Raw genomic sequence first — 25,117 nt, forward strand, 5'->3', positions numbered from 1 at the left:
AGATGTAAAGCCCTTGGCCATGCTTACTCATCCAAGTATCTGTGGGGAAATGCTCCCTGACAGACATAGATTTAGTCAAGGAACAGATGATGTTGTCTGTGACATGCTGGTGTAGCTCAGACACATATTTTAAGAAAAGTAATGGCGACTGGGTAATTGGTATGGGGGAACAGCGATGGCCATCAGCTTTCAGAAACCGTCTATATCTACCAGGTGGAAAGGCAGCATTTCCGTGGCCAACAGATTGGAGATAGTGGAGTTCAACCTCTTAGCTTTGCCATCAGATGGAGTAAACAATCATTTATGTGACCACAAATGCATAACCATGGGCTGGCTGCATTGCTGAGAGAGGGCGGAGTAAGGTGAACCGGACAAACTGCTGGACCGTGAGAGAGATGCAGGTGGAGATGCTACGGTGGATTGAGAAACTTTTCATGTGCTCGATCTATGAGATCGGGCAAAAGCAACAGGCATGTCCACTTTCGTATACTCACGGCGGGCTCTCATTCAGCATGACTGCAGCGGGTAAAGAACCTGAGGTTCTGCAGTCGAATACCTGCATCTCAATAGTTGGCATGGTAACAGAGGAGATGTGATTGATGGGGTGGCTGATGGTTGTTGAGGTCCGCTGCTCTGCATTTTTGCCCAGTGGAATTCCCATAGTAAATCATGTTGATTGCGCATGTGAAGGTTCATACATGTAGTAGTCAAATTATTGCACTTTTTACCTTGACTCAGTTTTTTTGCAAAGATGGAAGATTGTGTGATTATGTGAGTTGACTCATCCTTTGCAGTATCAAAAAAGGCCCAGACTAGGCAACCCTTGCCACTCCTACAAGTTGCAGATCTGCGGACGCTGCTAGTCACAGCCATGGTTGTGGCTGAGGGTGCATTGCTTGTCGTGGCTGCATCACTGTATGGCACAATGTAACCTCCTTGTCTTCCTCCTCAGATTACCTAATCAACTCTGTGCCTCTATGTTCATGCCAGCTGGCATCTAACACCTTATCATCCTCTGTGTTATCACATTCCTCGCCCTTGGAGTCACCCTCCTCCTCTTCCTGCCCTAACAGCACAGTACAGTGCGAGTGAGCCTCAGATATCTGTGTCTCATCAGGATCACCTCCCCCTTAGGGGTTAACGTCTGATGATGAGGGTCAGGTTATTGCTTGGACCCTACTTCATCCTGTCTCAGATCCATGCTGAAAAAATTTTGGGCATCGGTGCAGATTTCTTCCTCTTTACTCTGTGAAGCTTTTGAGTACACTTCTGATGACCATGGGATAGAATGTGTGAAGAGCTCTTCAGACTCACCCATTTGTGGTTCCGTAAAGTCAGTTGTACGGTTGGAGAGTTCGGATGCTGGAAATGCAAGAGGAATTTGGGTACCACCTCCGTGGACTGTGGGTGTGATATTGAAGGGAAGGAAGAGGAGGAGAGGCCACTTGAAGCTACGCTTGCCATCCACTCGAGTACATGCTCTTTCTAGGCCTCATCAACAAAGCGTACGTACCTCTGTGTGTCTGCCACAGAAACGTAGTGGAGTAGCCTGTCCAGTAACCAAGGTTGTCAGTTATCTTTGCATAGGACGTGACCTTCGTTCACTAGTGCTTTCACAAACATTACCACCTACCCCACATACACCTTGACCACCAAGCCTAATTCCTCTTCCATCACAGCCTCGCTTTTTCCCAGTCATGTTGCTCAGATAGTGTGGCAGAATCACAGTATCAGCAACTAAAAAATAGATTTTAAACTGCACCACTTCTGCAAACAACTGAATTTCAGCAACAGTAAATTCCATGCTGTATCATGTCAGTCACAGAAGAAATAATTGTTTGTGTGGATGAGGCCTGTATATAATCATTTGTACATAGAAGATATGCTACAATTTGAACATCAGATGTCCCCTACTGTTTGACGTTAGGAACACAAGAAATTTTTAGTGGCCTCTGGATCAGGCCTCTATAACACACTAGATGCTGCAAACTTTTGAAAGTCAGGTCTCCTACTTTATGACACTAGGAACCGATGTTCTTTTGTGGCTTCTGGATCAGGCCTGTACATCTTAATTTCAACCCAACAAAATGACGAAGTGTGATGCGGCGGGTTGTCTAACTTTTTGCAACTTAAAAATTGTAATTTTTATCTAATGTGCACTAGGTCTACAGACAGTTTCACATCTCCACAGCAAAAGATGACAAAGTGGGATACAGCAGGCTGTTTCACATTTAGCTAGTGAAAAAATATTATTTAGAATGCTATACTAGTGCATTGAGCACAATAGAAGTGTGCAGAACACACTGGTAGGACATGTGCCCTGCTGGCTTTGTCTGCGGACCTCAGTAATGGCAAAAAAAAAAATGCTTGAAGGTAAATTTAACAGCCACACTGGACACTAGCTAGCTACACTATCTGACTGATATACAACCACCAAGCAAACTAGCTAAAATCTTGCTGCTAACAGATCCAGCATCAGGAGTAGATTTGAGTGAATATCTTCGGTTACCCGCTTATTCAGCAAGCTCTAGTGCTTGCCGAATAAACTACAGCGGGAACTCGACTTCCTGGATCCCGCCAGCTGAACAGCTGATTGCTGCCACAGCTGCATGTGTCTTGGCTGTGTCACAGTCACAGCAAATGCATGTAGAGCCTGTGTGTTGGGACATGTGATCTCATCAGCAAATGACACAAGCCGCTGTGTCAGGACATTGTGGGTGTTTCCTGCACCCTGATTGGCTAGCCACAATGTGCACACATAAAGTTAGATAAAAAAAACACACACCAAGAATAGCGGGCCCAACTTCCATCAAAGTTTCATTCTCCTCGTATGCCAGTTCCTGTCTCTCCTCCTCATCCTCAGCTGAACTAGCTTCCCCATCTTTCCTCAGCTGGGAGCACTTCAGCACTGCCTTGGTGAAGCAGCAGCATGCTCTGTTTAGGTGATAATGCTCAAAATGCAGTAAGAGATAAAAGACCGGACCGACCAGTGGCTCTCTCTGCTGAACCTCCAACCTGATCTGGTTGTGCACGATAATAGGCATAATTTGGTGGTGGCTTTAAAGCTCAGCAAGCTGGTACATGTTCCATGCATGGCCCACGTGTTGAACTTGGTTGTACAGTGGTTTTTAAAAACATACCCTGACTTGGCAAGTCACCGGTTGATTTGTGACTTGCCCATATGCTGGAATTCAACCTTTCATATGTTGACAAGGCTTAGCGAGCAGCAGAGAGCAGTGTCTAAATTCCAGCTTCTCAATGCCAGCCAGAGTAACACTCAGCCCCCACACATAACAACTGCCGAATGGGTGTGGATCACTGACATATGTGAGGTTCTTCAAAACTTTGAACACTGCACCAAGATGGTGAGGGCTGAGGATATTATAAGCATAACCATCCTGCTGCTTTATAAAACTTTCGCTGCAGAATCTCCAAAAGGAAAATTTGAATTCCGAGCATGTGGCTATGGAGCAAGATTCTACAGTGGCTGATGCCATACAGCCCAGCCTCAGACAATATTTTCAGGCCATATTGGGTGATGACGAGGAATAGGAGGAGCATGAGAAGGAACAGGAGTTTTTGGTCTGCGCTACAGAGGGGACTCCCAATCCCAGCTTCATGCCTGTCCAGCATGGATGGCCTTAAGAGGATGAGGAGGAGGAGGCGAGGCATCATGAGGAGGAAAGGATGGCTAGTGTTCGTTCATATGGTGACACTAAACGTTTGACTCTTTGGAGTCTGCCACATATGGCACAGTTCATGTCCAGATGTCTTTCCCAAGACCCTTGCTGTGATGTACTGTGTACGATTCATATAGCGTCTTGTGATTGGGTGCGAGAAAAAACACTGGAGACACAGGTGTGATTAGGAAGGACTTGTATTACTTCATACAAGCAAACAAAAAGGTTCACACAGTTTGCAGATACAGAGGCAGGAGTCACAGCAGGCCAGAGTAAACGTTAAGCACAGCAGAACTTCCCCAACAGGTTCATGGTCTCTCTCTGTTACTTCCCTTGCAACTGTGGATTTAGCAGGCAGCAGGTTTCCAGTGTCCACAAGTGTTCCAAAGTTCATCCGCAGGAGATGGCTGGAGTACCAAGTCCAAGACTTCCAGGAGCCAGGTCACAGGCTAACTGCAGACTTGATTCTGAAGCACTGATTGCTCAGCTGAGGCTGCTTAAGAGGCAAGAGGGAGAGAATCAGGGCGGGAACATGAAAGCTGGAAACTCCATATTAAATGAGGGCAAGATAGCTGCAGCAGGACAGAAAGCAAATTGGCCGACAGAAAAAACTGAATTTCTAAGAACATGTAAAAAAAGACTGAGAACCTTACATTACTCCCCCCTTAGGGACAGCCTCCGGATGACCTCAGACCAAGCTTGTGTGGGTACCTCTGATGAAACTGGCGGAGTAAGCGAGGAGCATTAATTTTATTGACTGGTTCCCATGAGTTGTCCTCCACTGTGTAGCCCTGCCATTTAATCAAGTATTGAAACTGATTTCTGTACAACCTGGAATCTAGAATCCTTTCCACCACAAATTCTTCCTGACCATCGACCAGCACTGGGTCAGGGCGAGGAGAAGAACATCCAGGAAGCGTATTAGGTGTTGCAGCCTTTAGTAGGGAAACATGAAAGAGAGGGTGGATTCTCATAGATCTGGGCAGCTGAAGACAACAAGCAACGGCACTTATAATTTTATTGATTTTATAGGGTCCAATGTACTTGTGTCCCAATTTAGATGATGGAATTTTTAACTTAAGATTTCTGGTTGACAGCCAGAATGTGACGTCCGTCTGGTGCGAGTCTGGACTGCAATTGAGACAGCACCCCGAGCAACCCCGAGACCCTTTACCCCTATACAGGGATCTGGAATTACAGCAGAGCCCAGGAGGTAACTGTCTGTATAAGAGCAGCGGACCAGAGCAGTACGGTCACCAGAAAGGGATAAATTAATGGGATTGAAAGCGTAGTCTAAACCAGGCGGGCGGCAGAGGTACAAAATCGGCAGGCAGTAGCAGAGTCAGAATCCAGGCCAAGGTCAGAGTCATTAACTGGGTGGGCAGCAGAGGTACAAAAATCGGCAGGCAGTAGCAGAGTCAAAATCCAAGCTAAGATCAGGGATAGCAATAGCAAATAACACACAAGCACACTGGGGAAACCAAGACTATATCTGGCGGTCTGCAAGACAGGTCCCAAGATATTTGAATCATCAGGTGATCCCTCACAGGCTCACAGTCTGATGACGTTATTTGGACCGCCCCAGGACCAGGCCAGATGGTGATGCACCAACCCCTTCATGACTAACAGAGGAGCGGAGCCTGCACCCACCAGATGCCTGCGCAGGAGCCCCTTCTCTGTCACCACCACCCACGGGCGAACCATGGCACCTTAGTGGCCAAGGCAGGAACAGCCGTCCCCGAGTCTGACGGCGACGTGACAGTCCGGCGCCTCCCAGTGGCCGAGACTGGAACAGCAGTCCTCGAGTCTGACGGCGACTTGACAGTCCGGTGCCACCCAGTGGCCGAAGCAGGAAGAGCAGTCCCTGTGTCTGATGGCAACGTGACACAGACCAAGTCTCCTACCTTGAAAGCTGGTGCAGGTTTACAAAATTTATCTGCTGCTTTCTTGTACCTTTCCTGAGCCAATTCCAGATTTTCCTTTAGAAGATCAGTATTCTTTTGTAAAGATGTGATTCTTTCAGCCACTGCCAGCAAGGGCGTATCTATGGGAAATCGAGGTAGAATGTTAGGATGATAACCTAGATTGGCGTAAAAAGGAGACTGTTTAGTGGAGGCGCTCTGAGAGTTGTTATAAGAGAACTCAGCCAGTAGAAGTAGAACCACCCAATCATCATGTAGGTGGCAGATAAAGCAGCGGAGATACTGCTCCAGGGTCTGATTGGTCCGTTCTGTCTGTCCATTAGTCTGGGGATGAAAAGCAGAAGAAAGGTTTACTTTAATGTCCAATGCGGCACAGAAATTCTGCCAAAACCTTGAAGTGAATTGCACCCCTCGATCTGAAATGACCTCATCCGCTATGCCATGCAAGCGATTCACATTCTGAATCATCAAATCTGATGTCTGTTTTGCAGTGGGTAAGCCGACACAGGGAATAAAATGAGCTGACTTTGTTAACCGATCCACCACCACTAGAATGGTGTTCTTCCCTTGGGAGGTTGGTAACTCCACAATGAAGTCCATAGAAATGGATCCCCACGGGCATGATGGGGTGGGAAGGGGTTGCAATAGACCCATTGGTGAGGAGCGTGGTGTCTTGCATCTTGCACAGACTTCACATGAAGTGACATAGTTAAAAACGTCCTTTCTGTAAGTGGGCCACCAAAGAAACGAGAAAGAAATGCTTGTGTCTTTAGAACTCCTCTATGCCCAGCTATCTTAGAATCATGGATAAGTTGCAATACTATCAATCTGACCATTTCGGGTATATACACAAGCATTGTCCCTGTATCCACACAACATTCTTAAAGACAAGACTTACGTCCCTTGGAGGTTGTGCCAACAAAGAATCCGAATGGTATGCTTCCTCAATGTCCTTAAGTAGGTCTTGATTATGAATCACTCCCAGGAATCTAGAGTCAGGAAGAATAGTCTTAGGAGGAGTAAGTGGACGGGTCTCTGTTGAATGAATCCTAGAGAGTGCATCAGCCTTTCCATTGCGCTATCCTGGCCTTTAAGAAATTGCAAAATTAAATTGGTTTAGGAAAAGATTCTAACGAGCCTGGCGAGGAGTCAGGCACTTAGCCGACCTGATAAATTCAAGGTTGCGATGGTCTGTCAGGACAACTATTTGCTGTGCAGCACCCTGAATAAGGTGTCTCCATTCCTTGAAGGCGGCAATAATGGCCAAAAATTCTCTATTGCCCACATCATAGTTCCTCTCAGCCGAAGACAACCGCTGGGAAAAGAAAGCACAAGGATGCAAGACTTTCTTCTCACCTGTTTTCAGAGAGTATAGCTCCAATGGCACATTCTGAATCATCCACCTCTATTATGAAGGCAAGTTCGGGGATGGGATGCACTAGGATAGGTGCGGTGGTAAATTTATCCTTTAGACGGGAAAATGCATCTTGGGCTTGAGGGGTCCAGGAGAACCTAGACTCCTTCCGCGTAAGTTGTGTGATAGGTGACACTACCTCAGAGAAATTCCTAATAAAACGTCTATAGAAATTGGCAAATCCGATGAAGTGCTGCACCTCCTTCACGTTCCTAGAAACTGGCCAATCTTTGATGGCTTGGGATTTGCTTCCATCCATACTAATTTCTTGTTTAGACATTACATAAATTTCTTGTGTAGACGTTCCATAGGACCAGAAATTTAATTTCGGTCCTATGGAATTCACACTTTTCAAGTTTGATGTAAGGATGGTTCTGTCTTAGGCGTTCTAAGACCATTCTCACATGTCCATGATGTTCCTCTGTGGAGTTGGAAAAAATTAAAATATCCAGATAAATCACCATGAATGTATCTAGGAGATCCCTGAAGATGTCATTCACCAAGTGTTGGAAAGTGGCTTGGGCATTACACAAACCAAAAGGCATGACTAGATAGTCAAAGTGTCCATAGCGTGACCTAAATGCAGTCTTCCATTCATCCCCAGGTCTAATACGGACAAAGTTATAGGCCCCACAGAGATCCAGTTTAGAGAAAATTTTGGCATGACACACTCTCTCCAATAACTTCGGGATCAAAGGCAATGGATAACGGTTTCTAACAGTAACCTTACTGAGTTCCCTATAGTCTATGCAGGGTCTCAAAAATCCATCCTTCTTCTTCACAAAGAAGATCGGTGCACTGCAGGAGATGAAGAGTGGCGTATGAAGCCCTTGGCTAAATTTTCATCTATATAGTCCTTCAAAGCCTTTAGCTCGGGCCCCGCCAGGGGATAGATCTCTCCTAAAGGTATCTCTGCTCCAGGCAATAATTCAATTGGACAATCATATGGACGGTGAGGGGGAAGCTGGTCAGCATTCTTCTTGTCACACACATCCGCATAGTCCTGGTATACAGCTGGTAGTTCCAGGACTGACATGGTTCCTTTAGGAACAGAGCAAGCTGAAACTTCTGGACTCATCTGTTTCTCCAGAAAATGTAGTTCCTTGGTCTCCCAGTTAATTGATAACAACAAAGTCTGAACAAAACTCATATAGCACTTATATTGGAGGGGGGACGTCCACCATTTCAGAATCGGGACCAATATATCCCCCATAGGACACTCTTATTCAGTCTAAAAACACCTGATACACACAGAGTAAATGTCCACAAATTATCTTGTATGAAAACCATATACAAGTTTATTAAATACAACAACAATTCAGTATATGTAGTACACTCATTAGTATGTGACAGAGGGTCTTAACAATAAGGACAGAAGGTAAACACACAAAATACCGTGTGTCCAGACATTAATATGCGAGGTGGAGGAGCAAATAAGCGGCTAATTGTAATAATACAAAGAAATACTTGAGGTGCCAATTGCAATTGCTGAATAAGTACTATCAGTACAATTTGCTCTCACCCATAGTGCCTCAGCCCAGGAACACATGGTACCGCAGCCCCAACTCCCGTTTCACGGCACCCCAAAGAAGCCAACGCGAAACGCGCATTGGGGCTGCGGTACCATGTGTTCCTGGACTAAGGCACTATGGGTGAGAACAAATTGTGCTATCATGATGTTTGTAATACCTGTCAGGGGTTTGTGCTGAAAGGGTAATGGGAGTACTGGAGGTTCTCTAACACTGATAGTACTTATTCAGCAATTGCAATTGGCACCTCAAGTATTTCTTTGTATTATTACAATTAGCCACTTATTTGCTCCCCCACCTCGCATATTAATGTCTGGACACACGGTATTTTGTGTGTTTACCTTCTGTCCTTATTGTTAAGAGCCTCTGTCGCATACTAATGAGTGTACTACATATACTGAATTGTTGTTGTATTTAATAAACTTATATATGGTTTTCATACAAGATAATTTGTGGACATTTACTCTGTGTGTATCAGGTGTTTTTAGTCTCCCAGTTAATTGTAGGGTTCTGAGCCTGCAGCCATGGTAGCCCTAGAATAATGGGAAAGTGGGGAGAAGAGATAAGCATAAAAGACAGTTTCTCCTGATGATCTTTACCCATAAGGACCTTCAAAGGCTCCGTTTCCTGATCCACTGGTCCAGAGGTCAGCAGGGAGCCATCCACAGTCTCCATCTGTACTGGAGTAGCCTTCTTCACTGAACGTATCCCATGTTTCAGAGCAAAGGAAATATCCATAAAATTGCCACTTGCCCCCGAGTCGATCATAGCAGAGCTAGACACCCAGACTGAGTCAACCCAGAGTTTGATGGAAAGGAAGCAATGAGAATTGTTCTTCTTACAGCTCAGCTGGGTCACCTCTGAGGAAACTTGAAAAATTGCTGTGCTTACACAGTCATCGGCCTCAGAACTAACAGAGTTTAAGTCCGAGAAATCAATATCTATGGCTGCAGATCTCTCTGGTGCCTGAGGCTCGGACATGACAGACCTCCTTTTGCAACACTCACAGTGAATGATTGCTGCAGTAGTCTTACGAGAACGGCTGGGACAGTTTATAATGAAGTGCCCTGACTTACCGCAGTAGAAACATAGATTTTCCTTTAGGCGATGTTCTTTGCATGCATCACTAACTCGTCTCTGTACAGAGTCCACCTGCATGGGTTCAGGTTCTGGTTCCGGTGTGATTCTACTCAAAGGTTCCTTAGCTGGGGAGGAAGGTAGGAAAAAGTTAGTGCGATTACTTTCAAACCATCTCTCCTGTCTGCGTTCAGTAATACGAGCATCGATACGGATGCAGTAGTTAATAAAGTCACCTAACGCAGTGGGAGGGTCTGCTCGAGCAAGTTCATCTTTAATCAGAGGAGACAACCCTTTCCGAAAAATACATTTTTTGGCGGAACTGTCCCAAGTGGTATCGAGAGCCCATCTCCTGAAATCCAAGACATATTCGGCTACTGAGCGCTTACCTTGGCACAACGTTAACATGGCTGCCTCAGCTGTTGCACCTCGGGTTGGGGTCATGAAACACCTGCCCCATGGCTGAAATGAAAGCATCAAGATGACTCAAACATTCATCCTCAGTCTCAGAGGATTTGCCCACGTCAGAGCCTTGTTGATAGTTGATAAGCATCATGATTATAGCAAGCACTTTGGATCGTTCAGTGGGAAATTGTGAAGCATGTGCAGAGAAAAACAGGTTGCATTGGTTAATAATTCCCCTGAATTTTTCACGTTCACTGCCAAAAGGAAAAGTGGGTAACTTGGGGATCCCAGAACTCGGGGTTATGGGTGGAGCCTGGACTCGTTCCTCTAGAGCCTCAATCCTGACTCGTAAATCCTGAGTAGTTTGTCCAAAAACATGCAAATTGTGATTAGTAAGGTCCTGCAGGCTGGCAAAGCGGGTTTTTAAAGTCTGTATATCTGCAAGGATTATATTAGTCTCTCCGCACAACTCCTTTATGCGAGCCTCCATCTCCCAGATCATTTAAGGCGGAAGTACTGGAAGGAAAAAAAAAGCACACAATATTGTGACCTGTGGTAACACTCCAGAATAAAAAGAAGGGAATGCGCTCACCTGGAATGGTTGTGAGAAGTCACAACCACTGTCATCACAGAAGATATAAATGAATATCTGACATCCACGGTCACGGCAGACACAGCCTTCCCAGACCCAGCAGACACCAATGTTGGCTTCAGAATCTTGTGATGTACTGTGTACGATTCATATAGCGTCTTGTGCTTGTGTGCGAGGAAAGACACAGGTGTGATTAGGAAGGACTTGTATTACTTCATACAAGCAAGCAAAAGGGTTCACACAGTTTGCAGGAGACACAGCAGGCCAGAGTAAACTTTAAGCACAGCAGAATCTCCACAACAGGTTCATGGTCTCTCTCTGTTACTTCCCTTGCAACTGGGGATTTAGCAGGCAGCAGGTTTCCAGTGTCCACAAATGTTCCAAAGTTCATCAGCTGGAGTACCAAGTCCAAGACTTTCAGGAGCTGGGTCACAGGCTAACTGCAGACTTGATTCTGAATATGTCATTCCTGAACGATCTGATACAAAGAGCCGGCTCCCTACTGTGAATGAAATGAGCCGGATCTGCAGTGAGAAGGAGCCAAGTCATTTTTTTTTTCTGCCGCCTGGCAGCAGCTTATCAGATTCAGCTTATTGAAGTGTGACTGTGACTCATCTGGGAGGAGCAGTCAGGAGAGAGGGAGATGTGTAATTGTGGACTGTAAATAAATGCACATGAGTTACCCTCAGTCCCAAATATACACTGCCAGTTCCTCCATGGCATATATGGCAAGTGACTATGTGTAGGAGGAGGGACTCAGCACATTGTCACCATCATCATCTGTAATGACTTGTGCGTTACCTTTAGTCCCAAATAAAGATCTACTTTACTAGCCCCTCATCCATGGCATATACATACAGTATATAGTATGTGTAGGAGAAGAGACTCAGCAAATTGTTTGGTATATCATCTTCTCATAGTGTTAGGCTAGGTTCACATTGGGTTAATGGCCCTGCGTTCAATGGGATCCATTACATAGCGGCACTAACGGTATGTAACGGATGTGTTAACGCACCCATTGGCCGCAATGATACTAACGCATCCAAACGCATGCCAAAATCGGCATGATGTGTTACTTCATGACGCACCCCCAAATGCAGCAGACCGCGTTCAAGAGTACGTCATGAAGTAACGCATCATGCCGATTTTAGATGCGTTAGTATCATTGCGGCCAAAGGGTTTGTTAACGCATCCGTTACATAGCGTTAGTGCCGCTATGTAACGGATCCCGTTGAATGCAGGGCCATTAGCGCAATGTGAACCCAGCCTAAGTCAGGACTGAGGAGGATTCAGGACAACACAACAGGGAGGAGGATAGACGACGTCAGTTGTTGCTGCTAAGGGCTCATACTCACTTGCGAGAGACTCGCGTGATTCTCGTGCGAGTCTCTCGCATGAAAACCTAGCACTGCTGCCGGCACTCGGACCGGAGTGTGCGGCTACATGTATTTTTATGCAGCCGCATGCTTCAGTCCGAGTGCCGGCGGCAGTACCAGGTCTTCATGTGAGAGACTTGCACGAGAATCACGCGAGTCTTTCACAAGTGAGTATGAGCCCTAAGGGTAGGGTAAGTAATGTAAAGTGATTTTAGGCAAAACCTGTGGTGAGATCTAGGTCCAGCTCCAATCATTATATAGAGTTCACCTGGTTTCACGCTTGCATATTTTGGATGCACACGGATCCATTTTCGTCTCCGTTGACTTTCAGTGGTGACGAATGGGACTTGCGTGTGCATCCAGTTGTCACCATTTTCCAACGGATCCCTGTGTCTGCATATTTTATCAGACGCACAAAAACTCAACTTGCTGCAGTTTTGCGTCATCTAATAAACATGCAGGCGCAGGGACACGCACGGATCCGGGGCTACACGTCTGGAAATAACATGGAGCTCTATGGAGCATGGATCCAGGACAACATGGATCCATGTGCTTCCATGTGCAGGGAACCGATTTGTGGCACTGAGCATTGCTGGAGGCAAGGGATGTGCTGTATGGGAAGGTGATGACACTGTATGGGACCAGTATGCAGACATAATGTAGACTATGTCTGCATGTTGTTCTGTCATACAGTTGTGGCACCCCCAGGAGTACGGTCGCCACATTGGCTTTGCCTTCCTCCTGGGGAGGGTAATGCCAGGCTTGGAGGCAATGATGGGACTCTCGCACAGTCAATCCATGCATACAACACAGTTCCCCTCCTGACCAGCAGGGGGAGCTCTGACCCAGGATTGAGGGGAGGGGTGATCTCTGAGGGCCAGGAGGAAGGAGAGTCAGTTAGTCTGCGGAGGGTGAAGTGTGCAGACGGGGAATGCGAAGCTGGAGGTTGAGCTGCAGCAGGCGAGCTCCCTCTGCTTGAGAGCACACAGAACTGGAGTCGGGTCTCCACGGTGGTACGGGTACTAACGGCCCTGCCACAGATACCGGAGGAGTAGGAGGCTGCAGATGCCCTGCTCCCCTAGAAGACTTGAGGCACAACAGCAAAACGGATAGAGAGCCGGGGATTCGGAGAGTGAGAGGAGTCCCAGAGAGAGAGAGGCTACAGCTGTCTGCCGTGCAAGTGGAAGTCTAGCAACATTTGACAGGAGGAACTTCAGAATAACTAAGGACTGGAGGGCTTCACAAACACAGCGCTATTAGGGAGACTGCACAGCCCATCTGAGAGAGAGAATCCCTGAGTTGCTTCCAGGCTAGCCTGCTCCAAACACCATCTGTGATCAGGACCCTGGACTGCAGTTACCAAGTAAAGGTACAGAAACTGCACCCCGCTGTGTTGTGTCTGCTTCCTAACCTGTCGGCACTGCTCCATCCCTGTGCCCACCACTTATACACTGCCCTGGGGTTACAGCTTCACCTGTGGGGAGCTACACCATCTAAGCTGCGACACACCATCAGCCCCAGAGGATCTGCACGCAGCGTTGGCTAACACCTCACTTGCCAAATACCACGGGTGGCGTCACGAACTTTATATTACAACCAAACACCACCGCCATTGATATTGGGGCCCAGGGCCATGGACCGGGTCACCGCTGCTGTGACATATCATCCCCCTGACACCGGCCCAGTACCGAGTACCCCACAGCTCTGGGTGAAGCGAGGGCAACTCAATTTTGGCGTCACGAACAGGATTACGGAGCCCGGTATCCCCGTGTCCTGTGTGCCATAGACTGTGATTGTGAACTGTGTGAGATTTGGCGCCAGTTGCTGCCATTGCCGCGCTGCTTGGCACGTGTGGGAAGAAAGAGGCGGGCCTTCGTGGGCGGCGCCTGCCACAGAGTGCGAAGCAGTGAAGTGCCGCGCGGGAAGAGAGAAGAGCGTGCGAGAGGAGGAGGAGCTGAGGCCTACAGCCCAGAGGATTGGGCCTACGAAGCGGCCACCGGTGAGCTCCTACAACCACCCGGCCCTGGCTAATGTTCACTAGGGGGGAGAGAGAATGTCCGCGCCGGGCGGCAACGCAGCGTCAGATGCCACCGCCAATCCCGCAGCACCGCAAGGAGGAGCGCCTGCCGCAGCGGTCCCCATAATGCCGCTATCCATGCCCTACATACCGGGAGCGGCCTGGCTACCGCAGTACTCGGGTGAATCACACACCCTGAGTGAGTTTCAAGAAAGACTGTGCAGCTTGTTTAAAGTTTACCCCCTGTCTGAAAGGCAGAAAGTAAATATCCTGATTGGACAGCTCACCGGTGCAGCGCTGAGAGAAGTGAAAGCCTGGCAGGACACAGATAAAGAGACTGTTGCAAAGGTCCTGGCCAAGCTGAAGAGCACTTTTGACACGCGCACTGCCGCAGAGATCAAGATGAGGTTCTTTGGCTGCAAGCAGAGGGCACAGGACAGTATCAGGGACTATGCTCTCAACCTGCAGGAGGCACTGTGAGCAGTTAAACAGGTGGATCCCGACAGCGTAAAGGAAGAAGATAAACTGTTGAAGGAACAGTTCATTGAAGAACTCCTGTCCAGTACCTACCGAGGACAGTTGCGTATAATAACCCTGCAAAACCCTGATCTGGCCTTTGCTGAATTCAAGGACAGGGCTATCCGGGTACTGCAGGAATCCACTGACAGCCGTCCAGCGCCCCTAGACGCCCGGCGATCACCTATCATCCGGAAGCGACGTCTTTTCCTTCCATCCCTGTGGAGGCCGATGCACAGACTTTGGACAAGGACACCACTGAGGAGCTGCGTCTACAGGTCCAGGAGTTGACCAAAGGAATGGCTGCACTCACTAAAACCATGCAGTCCCTACAGATGTCCTCCAAAGACAAGATCAAGCTTGCTTCCAGTCCAAAGGATGTCCCGTGGCTCCGGAGAAGGAGAGCCCCAGCACTTCGAGGAAGGACCAACGATCGCTATGACCAGGACGGACATCCCATCTGTCGTCGCTGTCACAAGGCAGGTCATCTTGCCAGGTACTGTCCTTTAAACGAGCAACCCCTGGGGCAGAGGGCCAACCCCCAGGAGTAGGATCCCCAGGCCCAAGGAACTGGAGAGCCAAGTATGTGGGAGGGAGACCAATCCTTCCTGTGGTGATTGACAGCATCCCCATGAACGCTTTGCTGGAAACTGGCTCCCAGGTGACCACTATGCCCTATACTCTTTACAAGAGGTATTGGGCTGATTCCGAACTCACCCGTGGTCCCACTGATGAACTGACAGTAGTTGCTAGTAATGGTCAGACCTTACCGCAGATTGGATGTAAGGAGATTACTGTCAAAGTGGGGAGGGTGGAATTAAAGTCTCAAGGTCTGATTATTGTTGATATTGATAGACGTGAATTTAACCCGATGATGACTCTTGGTACCAATGTAATTGAAAACTCTCTGTCCGAGGTTATTGTCTTGTTGCAACAGGTGACTGAAACTGCTGGTTCCGGAGAACAAAGAGTCCTACAGAAGGAGATCCGAGCCCTGATGCAAAGGCAACAATTGGAACTCGCTGGTGGCGAGATTGGCAGCGTCAGAGTGAGTGATGCCTTCCCATTGCAATACCCCCATATGTGAAATGTTGGTATGGTGTCGGGCAGCCATAGGTCTTAGAGGGAAAGATTACCAGGCATTGGTAGAACCAGTATACTCCGAAAGTAGGCCCACTGTCCTGACAGCCAGAGGGGTGGTTGATGTCATAGAATCATAGAATCGTAGAGTTGGAAGGGACCTCCTGGGCCATCTGGTCCAACCCCCTGCTCAAAGCAGGATTCGCTAAATCATCCCAGTCAGATATCTGTCCAGCCTCTGTTTGAAGACTTCCATTGAAGGAGAACTCACCACTTCTCGTGGCAGCCTGTTCCACTCATTGATCGCTCTAACTGTCAAAAAGTTTTTTCTAATATCTAATCTGTGTCTCCTCCCATTCAGTTTCATCCCATTGCTTCTAGTCTTTCCTTGTGCAAATGAGAATAAAGTTGATCCTTCTACAATGTGACAGCCCTTTAGATATTTGTAGACAGCTATTAAGTCTCCTCTCAGTCTTCTCTTTTGCAAACTAAACATTCCCAAATCCTGCAACCTTTCCTCATAAGACAGGGTTTGCAGACCGGTCACCATTCTGGTCGCTCTTTTCTGAACTTGCTCCAGTTTGTTGATGTCTTTTTTAAAATGTGGTGCCCAAAACTGGACACAATATTCCAGATGAGGTCTGACCAAAGAGGAGTAGAGGGAAATAATGACTTCACGTGATCTAGACTGTATGCTTCTGTTAATACATCCTAGAATTGCATTTGCCTTTTTTGCTGCTGCATCACACTGTTGACTCATATTCAGTCTGTGATCTATTAGTATACCCAAGTCTTTTTCACATGTGCTGTCACTTAGCCCTATTCCTCCCATTCTATATATGCTTTTTCCATTTTTATTGCCCAGATGTAGTACTTTGCATTTCTCCCTGTTAAAAACCATTCTGTTAGTTGCTGCCCACTTCTCCAGTTTATTTAAATCTTTTTGAATCCTCTCTCTCTCTTCTCTAGTATTAGCTATCCCTCCTAGCTTTGTGTCATCAGCAAATTTAATCAGTTTACCCTCAATTCCTTCATCTAAATCGTTGATAAAGATGTTGAACAATACAGGGCCCAGGACAGAGCCCTGTGGTACCCCACTTGAGACATTCTTCCAACTGGATGTGCAGCCATTTACGACCACTCTTTGGGTCCGATCACTAAGCCAGTTATGAATCCACCTAACAGTTGCCTTGTCCATTCCATACTTAATCATTTTTTCAATAAGGATTGTATGAGAGACTTTGTCAAATGCTTTGCTGAAGTCAAGATATACTATATCTACAGCATTTCCTTGATCCAACCAATCAGTGATACCGTCATAGAAGGAAATTAAGTTAGTTTGACATGACTTATTAGTTACAAACCCATGCTGACTCTGTTTAATCACTTCATTCTTATCCAGGTATTGACATACATGTTGTTTAATAATTTGTTCAAAGATCTTTCCTGGTATAGAAGTCAGACTCACCGGCCTATAGTTACCTGGGTCCACCTTCTTCCCCTTTTTGAAGATAGGAACAACATTTGCTCTTCTCCAGTCTTCTGGCACTTCTTCTGTTCTCCAAGAATTTTCAAAGATTATAGAGAGGGGTTCAAAAATTTCTTCTGCTATCTCCTTCAGTACTCTGGGGTGTAATTCATCTGGACCTGGAGACTTGAATTCATTTAGGCTAGCTAAGTGTTTCCTCACTATCTTTCTGTTTATAGATATCCTGGATTCTTCTATTCCCTTAATAGGACAGTGAATAACAGTTGATGTTACATTTCCTTTCTGAGAGAAAACAGATGCAAAATAGGAATTTAAAAGTTCAGCCTTCTCAACATCCTGTCTTACCATTTCATCATTTTCATCCTGTAAAAATCCTATAGCATCTTTGACTTTTCTTTTACTTTTGACATATCCCCAAAATCCTTTATTATTGCTTTTGACATCTCTTGCAAGCCTCAATTCATTTTCAGCTTTAGATAATCTGATTTGTGCCCTGCAGGTTCTGCAGACAGCATTATATTCTTCAATGTCAAAAAAGGGAGAGTACCTGTACGTCTTCTGAATTGCGGGGAAGAGGAAGCCACAATACCTCCGTATGGCACAGTTGCTAAGCTGCTCACCGTTAACAACAACTCTTTGCAGGCAGCAGAACCTTTGGTCTCATCTGATTAGGTGGAGGACAATGGTTCTGTGAAACAGCCAGAGGAGTGGTGCCAGCAACTGCAGGTGGGAACTGACTCTACACCTTAATACCAGAAAAATGGGGTTTACAGAGTGACGCAAGAGTATGAGCGGGTATTCAGCAAACACCCACTAGAGTTTGGGCAGGCAAAAGGGGTCCAACATCATATCCCCACCGGAGACCATCCACCCATAAAAGAGAGGTACAGACCTATACCCCCAACACAGTACCAATGTGCTAAGAGTATGTTGAAAGAGATGAAGGAAGCTGGGGTCATTAGGGACAGTTGTAGCCCATGGGCAGCTCCAATAGTGTTTGTAAAGAAAAAGGATGGTACTATGAGAATGTGTGTTGATTAAAGGAAAATTAACAGTATCACACATAAAGATGCCTACCCATTGCCTAGAATTGAAGAGTCATTAGCTGCATTTAAAACTGCGTACTACTTTTCCACCTTGGATCTCACCAGTGGGTATTGGCAGGTTCCCGTGGCAGAGGCAGATAAAGAGAAAACCGCATTTACCACTCCAATGGGTCTCTGTGAGTTCAATTATATGCCATTTGGGCTCTGCACTGCTCCAGGGACATTTCAACGGCTGATGGAGTGCTGCCTGGGACACATGAACTTTGAAACGGTCCTGCTGTACCTGGATGATGTCATCATGTTCTCCAAAACCTATGAAGAGCATCTGGAACACTTGGCTGAAGTGTTTGAAGCTTTGTCCAATTTTGGCTTGAAGGTGAAGCCCTCCAAATGCCACCTCCTGAAGCCCAAGGTACAATACCTCGGTCATGTGGTCAGTGCAGAAGGTGTGGCACCAGATCCGGACAAGATCACAGTCATCCGGGACTGGCCGAAGCCCAGCAACCTCCATGAGGTACGCCAATTCCTTGGACTGGTAGGCTACTACCGAAGATTCATCAAGGGCTTTACTGAAATAGCTACCCCTATGCAAAACCTTTTGGTGGGACAGTCCAAGAAGAACAAGCAGAAAAATTCCACCATTGAATGGACTGAAGAGTTGGAGAGGTCCTTCACCCGATTGAAAATGGCTCTCTCAATTTAAGAAGTGTTGGCCTACCCAGACTATGAGAAGCACTTTGTGCTGTACACAGATGCCAGCAATGTGGGACTAGGAGCGGTACTGTCTCAGGTACAGAATGGAAGAGAAAGAGTGATCTCCTACGCCAGCAGGAAGTTGCATCCCACCGAAAGGAACCCTGATAACTACAGTTCTTTCAAGTTGGAGTTCCTTGCTATAGTCTGGGCTGTCACCGAAAGATTCAAGCACTACCTAGCCTCTGCCAAGTTTAAAATCTTCACGGATAACAATCCGTTGACCCACTTGGATACTGCAATGCTAGGTGCCCTGGAGCAGCGATGGATGGCTCGGCTGTCCAATTATGAGTTCACTATCAAGTGCCGGACAGGGCACAAGAATGCCAATGCTGATGCGCTGTCCAGGATGCTGAACCTACCAGATGCAGGAGAAGACCCTGAGGCTCTGGAGGAGATCGAATTGCCTCCCTTCCACAGGCCACTGGTGGCCCAACGTGCTCAAGGAGTGAGAGATAGACGGTCTGGCTTGAAGGAGGTCACCCTGAATCCTTTGCCCCATCATGACTGGGCAGAAATGCAAGATAGTGACCCAGCAGTCCGCCTGGTGAAAGAGCTGTTGATACGAGCTGACTCACATCCGGAGTCGGATGCTCCTATAGAAACCCAGCAGCTGTGGAAGGAGAGAGGCCAGCTGTTTATCTACGAAGGGAAGCTGTGTCGGAAGAGTATTAATGCCCGCACACATGAGCTGGTCTGGCAGGTAATAGTCCCGAAGAGAGGCATCAATGGTCCTGGAAGCATACCACCAAGGAGCGGGACACTTCGGATGGAAGAAGTTGGAAGCATTGCTCCGAGAGAGGTTCTACTGGGCTGGTATGAGGAAAGCCATTGAGAGGTGGTGCCGGGAGTGTGGACGATGTAACCTGCGCAGAAAGGATCGAGACAGCCAGAGAGCTCCCCTGCAACCAATCATCACCAAACAGCCCCTCGAGTTGGTAGCCCTGGACCATGTGAAGCTGGTTCCAAGCCGGTCGGGCTACAGCTATGCTCTCACCATTGTGAACAACTACTCAAGATTCCTGGTAGTTGTACCCGTCAAAGATCTCACGGTCAAGACAGCGGCCAGAGCCTTCCAACAGCACTTCTGTAGGCCACATGGGTATCCTGAAAGAGTACTCACAGATCAAGGTCCAGCTTTCGAGGCAGAAGTGTTCCATGAGTTCTGCAACTTGTATGGTTGTAAGTAGAGTTGAGCGATACCGTCCGATACTTCAAAGTATCGGATCGGAATGGATCGGCCGATCTTAAAAAAAAGTATCGTTATCGCCGATTCCGATACCGGAAGTCCCATTCAAGTCTATGGGACTTCCGGTATCGGAATAAGAAAAATCCTGTTTTTCCCTTGTACAGCCTCTCTGGGGTCTGTACGGGCCTTTCGGGGGGCTGTGCCGGCCTGCCAGGGGGTCTGTGCAGGCTCCGGGGGGCTGTGCCGGCCTGCCGGGGGGCTGTGCAGGCTCCGGTGGTCTGTGCCGGCCTGCCGGGGGGCTGTGCAGGCTCCGGTGGGCTGTGCCGGCCTGCCGGGGGGCTGTGCAGGCTTCGGGGGTCTGTGCAGGCATCGTCCGATGGGACTACAAGTCCCATCGGGCGATGCCTGCTACCATGACAGTGATTGACACATTAGCCAATGATGGGACAGTAGTAGTCCCATCATCCGGCTAATGTGTTGAATGTAAAAAAAAAAAAAAAAAAATTACATGCTACATACATACAACATGCATACTACATACATGCTACATTCATACTACATATATACTACATGCAACATACATACTACATATATACTACATGCAACATGCATACTACATATATACTACATGCTACATACATACTACATATATGCTACATACATACTACATATATACTACATGCATGCTACATACATACTACATACATACTACATATATGCTACATACATACTACATGCATGCTATATACATACTACATGCTACATACATACCACATATATACTACATACATACTACATGCATGCTACATGCTACATACATACCACATACATACCACATACATACTACATACATACTACATGCTACATACATACTACATATATACTACATGCAACATACATACTACATATATACTACATGCATGCAACATGCATACTACATATATACTATATGCTACATACATACTACATATATGCTACATACATACTACATATATACTACATGCATGCTACATACATACTGCATGCTACATACATACTACATACAATACATTCATACAATACATACATAGACATACAGTACATATAACATAGAGTAACATACTTACCAATACTTGTCACATTGTTCCCCGAAGCCATTGTCTTTTACGGAATAAATATTAACATAACAAACCACAAAAATACTCACCCACGATCCGAAGCAGTCCACGAGTGTGTCCCACGACGATCTTGGGTAGAGAACTGCAGCATCAGCTGTTGCTGCCGTTCTCTACGGGCTGCAGGAATCCAATGACGGAAGGTAGGTATCCTTCCGCACTGTATTCCTCCGCCACTTAAAAAAAAAAAAGTCCCTAGTCTCACTTTATGCCATTTCCCACACAGCAATGGCATAAAGTGAGACTAGGGACTTTTTTTTTTTTAAGTGGCGGCGGAATACAGTGCGGAAGGATACCTACCTTCCGTCATTGGATTCCTGCAGCCCGTAGAGAACGGCAGCAACAGCTGATGCTGCAGTTCTCTACCCAAGATCGTCGTGGGACACACTCGTGGACTGCTTCGGATCGTGGGTGAGTATTTTTGTGGTTTGTTATGTTAATATTTATTCCGTAAAAGACAATGGCTTCGGGGAACAATGTGACAAGTATTGGTAAGTATGTTACTCTATGTTATATGTACTGTATGTCTATGTATGTATTGTATTAATGTATTGTATGTAGTATGTATGTAGTATATATGTGGTATGTATGTAGCATGTAGTATGTATGTAGTATGTATGTAGCATGCATGTAGCATGCAGTATGTATGTAGCATGCATGTAGTATATATGTAGTATGTATGTAGCATGTAGTATGTATGTAGTATGTATGTAGCATGCATGTAGCATGCAGTATGTATGTAGCATGCATGTAGTATATATGTAGTATGTATGTAGCATGTAGTATGTATGTAGTATGTATGTAGTATGTATGTAGTATGTATGTAGCATGCATGTAGTATATATGTAGTATGTATGTGGTATGTATGTAGCATGCATGTAGTATATCTGTAGTATGTATGTGGTATGTATGTAGCATGCATGTAGTATGTATGTAGTATGTATGTAGTATGTATGTAGTATGTATGTAGCATGCAGTATGTATGTAGCATGTATGTAGCATGTATGTAGTATGTATGTAGTATATATGTAGTATGTATGTAGCATGTAGTATGTATGTAGCATGCATGTAGTATATATGTAGTATGTATGTAGCATGTAGTATGTATGTAGTATGTATGTAGTATGTATGTAGCATGTAGTATGTATGTAGTATATATGTGTTTTATATGTAGTATGTATGTAGTATATATGTGGTATGTATGTAGCATGTAGTATGTATGTAGTATGTATGTAGCATGCATGTAGCATGCAGTATGTATGTAGCATGCATGTAGTATATATGTAGTATGTATGTAGCATGTAGTATGTATGTAGTATGTATGTAGCATGCATGTAGCATGCAGTATGTATGTAGCATGCATGTAGTATATATGTAGTATGTATGTAGCATGTAGTATGTATGTAGTATGTATGTAGTATGTATGTAGTATGTATGTAGCATGCATGTAGTATATATGTAGTATGTATGTGGTATGTATGTAGCATGCATGTAGTATATATGTAGTATGTATGTGGTATGTATGTAGCATGCATGTAGTATGTATGTAGTATGTATGTAGTATGTATGTAGCATGCAGTATGTATGTAGCATGTATGTAGCATGTATGTAGTATGTATGTAGTATATATGTAGTATGTATGTAGCATGTAGTATGTATGTAGCATGCATGTAGTATATATGTAGTATGTATGTAGCATGTAGTATGTATGTAGTATGTATGTAGCATGTAGTATGTATGTAGTATATATGTGTTATGTATGTAGTATGTATGTAGTATGTATGTGGTATATATGTGGTATGTATGTGGTATGTATGTAGTATGTATGTAGTATGTATGTAGCATGTAGTATGTATGTAGCATGCATGTAGTATGTATGTTGTATGTATGTAGTATTTTTTTTTTTTTTTAACATTTAACACATTAGCCAGGTGATGGGACTACTACTGTCCCATCATTGGCTAATGTGTCAATCACTGTCATGGTAGCAGGCATCGCCAGATGGGACTTGTAGTCCCATCGGACGATGCTTGCACAGACCCCCGGACATCAGCACAGCCCCCCGGCAGGCCGGCACAGCCCCCCGGCAGGCCGGCACAGACCCCCACAGGGTGCACAGACCACCGGCAGGCCGGCACAGCCCCCCGGCAGGCCGGTACAGACCCCCACAGGGTGCACAGACCACCGGCAGGCCGGCACAGCCCCCCGGCAGGCCGGTACAGACCCCGGGCAGTCCACACAGCCCCCCGGCAGGCCGGCACAGCCCCCCGGCAAGCCGGCAGAGACCCCCGGAAGGCCCGAAATGACGGCGCATCATGATGCGCACACACCGCGCATCATGATGACGTCAGGCTGTCAATCAACTTTGAACTTCCGATTCCGATGCCGACTTCCGATATTGAAAAAATATCGGAAGTCGGTATCGGAATTCCGATACAGCAAGTATCGGCCGATACCCGATACTTGCGGTATCGGAATGCTCAACACTAGTTGTAAGAAGATCCGGACAACACCTTGCGAATTGGACTAGAATTAATGATTCTATAGTGGTACCAGTGTTGTTATTCCCTCAAGTGGAAGCATAGGAGGACGTGACTCGAGAAGATCAGAAGAATCAGGTAGCAGAAGCCACACGAGCAGTGGAGCCAGAGAACCCTTGCCCTGCCAGTGGTGAACCGTTGTACCCCTGGAGAGTCCAAGAGTCACTAGACAAACACATATCCCTGTGCCATGTAGAATCCCTAGTAGTGTACCCAGTACCTCACACACTACAGCACCAGTGTTACGTAGATCCACTGGTACCACACAGGGTGTACTACCAGTTAGGTTCCGCATCTAAAGTAAATGTGAATGATGAAAGTGTTGAAATGTAAATATGTAACTGTTATCAAGTTTTTGTGCCTACAGGTAACCTGTAAGAGTTCCCTTTGACTTTTATGGACACTGAACCACAGGACTTGTGCTTGTGTGTGATCAAAAACTTTATTTACAAATAATTTACCATTTGACCAGGAATGGACCATGGACATTGATGCTGAACTTACCATCATAGGACCATTTTTGGAAACACTTGTTTTTTGTGCATTTTTCCTTTTTCAAATCTTGTACAAATATTGTTGTTCAAATGTTTATATGTTGTTTTTCATGTTTTCTTTTGTTCAGCCTAGGAGTGCTGACTTTCACTAGGGGGGAATGTGGCGCCCCCAGGAGTACGGTCGCCACACTGGCTATGCCTTCCTCCCGGGGAGGGTAATGCCAGGCTTGGAGGCAATGATGGGACTCTCTCACAGTCAATCCATGCATACAACTCAGTTCCCCTCCTAACCAGCAGGGGGAGCTCTGACCCAGGATGGAGGGAAGGAGTGATCCCTGAGGGCCAGGAGGAAGGAGAGTCAGTTAGTCTGCGGAGGGTGAAGTGTGCAGATGGGGAATGCGAAGCTGGAGGTTGAGCTGCAGCGGGCGAGCTCCCTCAGCTTGAGAGCACACAGAACTGGAGTCAGGTCTCCACGGAGGTACGGGTACTAACGGCCCTGCCACAGATACCCGAGGAGTAGGAGGCTGTAGATGCCCTGCTCCCCTAGAAGACTTGAGGCACAACAGAAAAACGGATAGAGAGCTGGGGATTCGGAGAGTGAGAGGAGTCCCAGAGAGAGAGGCTACAGCTGTCTGCCATGCAAGTGGAAGTATAGGAACATTTGACAGGAGGAACTTCAGAGTAACTAAGGACTGGAGGGCTTCACACACACAGCGCTATTAGGGAGACTGCACAGCCCATCTGAGAGAGAGAATCCCTGAGTTGCTTCCAGGCTAGCCTGCTCCAACACCATCTGTGATCAGGACCCTGGACTGCAGTTACCAAGTAAAGGTACAGAAACTGC

General features: G+C 46.3%; 1 protein-coding gene across 5 annotated transcripts; it reads right to left on the reverse strand.

Moving 5' to 3' along the window:
- Positions 1-3,859: 3,859 nt before the first annotated feature.
- LOC141060641 (uncharacterized) lies at positions 3,860-11,109 on the reverse strand. 5 transcript variants are annotated; one of them, XM_073556956.1, is made up of 5 exons: positions 10,012-11,109; positions 9,622-9,750; positions 6,501-6,591; positions 5,585-5,926; positions 3,860-4,615 (listed from the first exon to the last, which is right to left on the reverse strand). In XM_073556956.1, the coding sequence occupies exons 2-5, from the start codon at positions 9,663-9,665 to the stop codon at positions 4,346-4,348; spliced, it is 747 nt and encodes a 248-aa protein (XP_073413057.1). In that variant the 5' UTR covers positions 9,666-9,750; positions 10,012-11,109; the 3' UTR covers positions 3,860-4,345. The 5 variants fall into 5 exon arrangements, 1 of the variants encoding a protein (XP_073413057.1); XR_012222735.1 differs by having other exon boundaries at positions 3,860-6,591; positions 10,012-10,543; positions 10,620-11,109; XR_012222736.1 differs by having other exon boundaries at positions 3,860-4,402; positions 4,512-6,591.
- Between the last annotated feature and the right edge of the window lie 14,008 nt (positions 11,110-25,117).

The sequence above is a fragment of the Dendrobates tinctorius genome, unplaced genomic scaffold (genome assembly GCF_039654945.1).
Source record: "Dendrobates tinctorius isolate UK_male_01 unplaced genomic scaffold, ASM3965494v1 ptg000241l, whole genome shotgun sequence".
In the NCBI taxonomy this organism is placed as follows: domain Eukaryota; kingdom Metazoa; phylum Chordata; class Amphibia; order Anura; family Dendrobatidae; genus Dendrobates; species Dendrobates tinctorius.

What these genes read in the sequence shown, in the direction of transcription:
- LOC141060641 (XM_073556956.1), bottom strand. Translation starts at nt 9,665, where the DNA reads ATGCAAAGAACATCGCCTAAAGGAAAATCTATGTTTCTACTGCG. An exon ending in TGGCACAACCTCCAAGGGAC is followed by an intron (nt 5,927 to 6,500) that starts GTAAGTCTTGTC and finishes TTTCATCCCCAG; the next exon opens with ACTAATGGACAGACAGAACG. An exon ending in AACCTGCACCAGCTTTCAAG is followed by an intron (nt 4,616 to 5,584) that starts GTAGGAGACTTG and finishes TCCCTACTAAAG; the next exon opens with GCTGCAACACCTAATACGCT.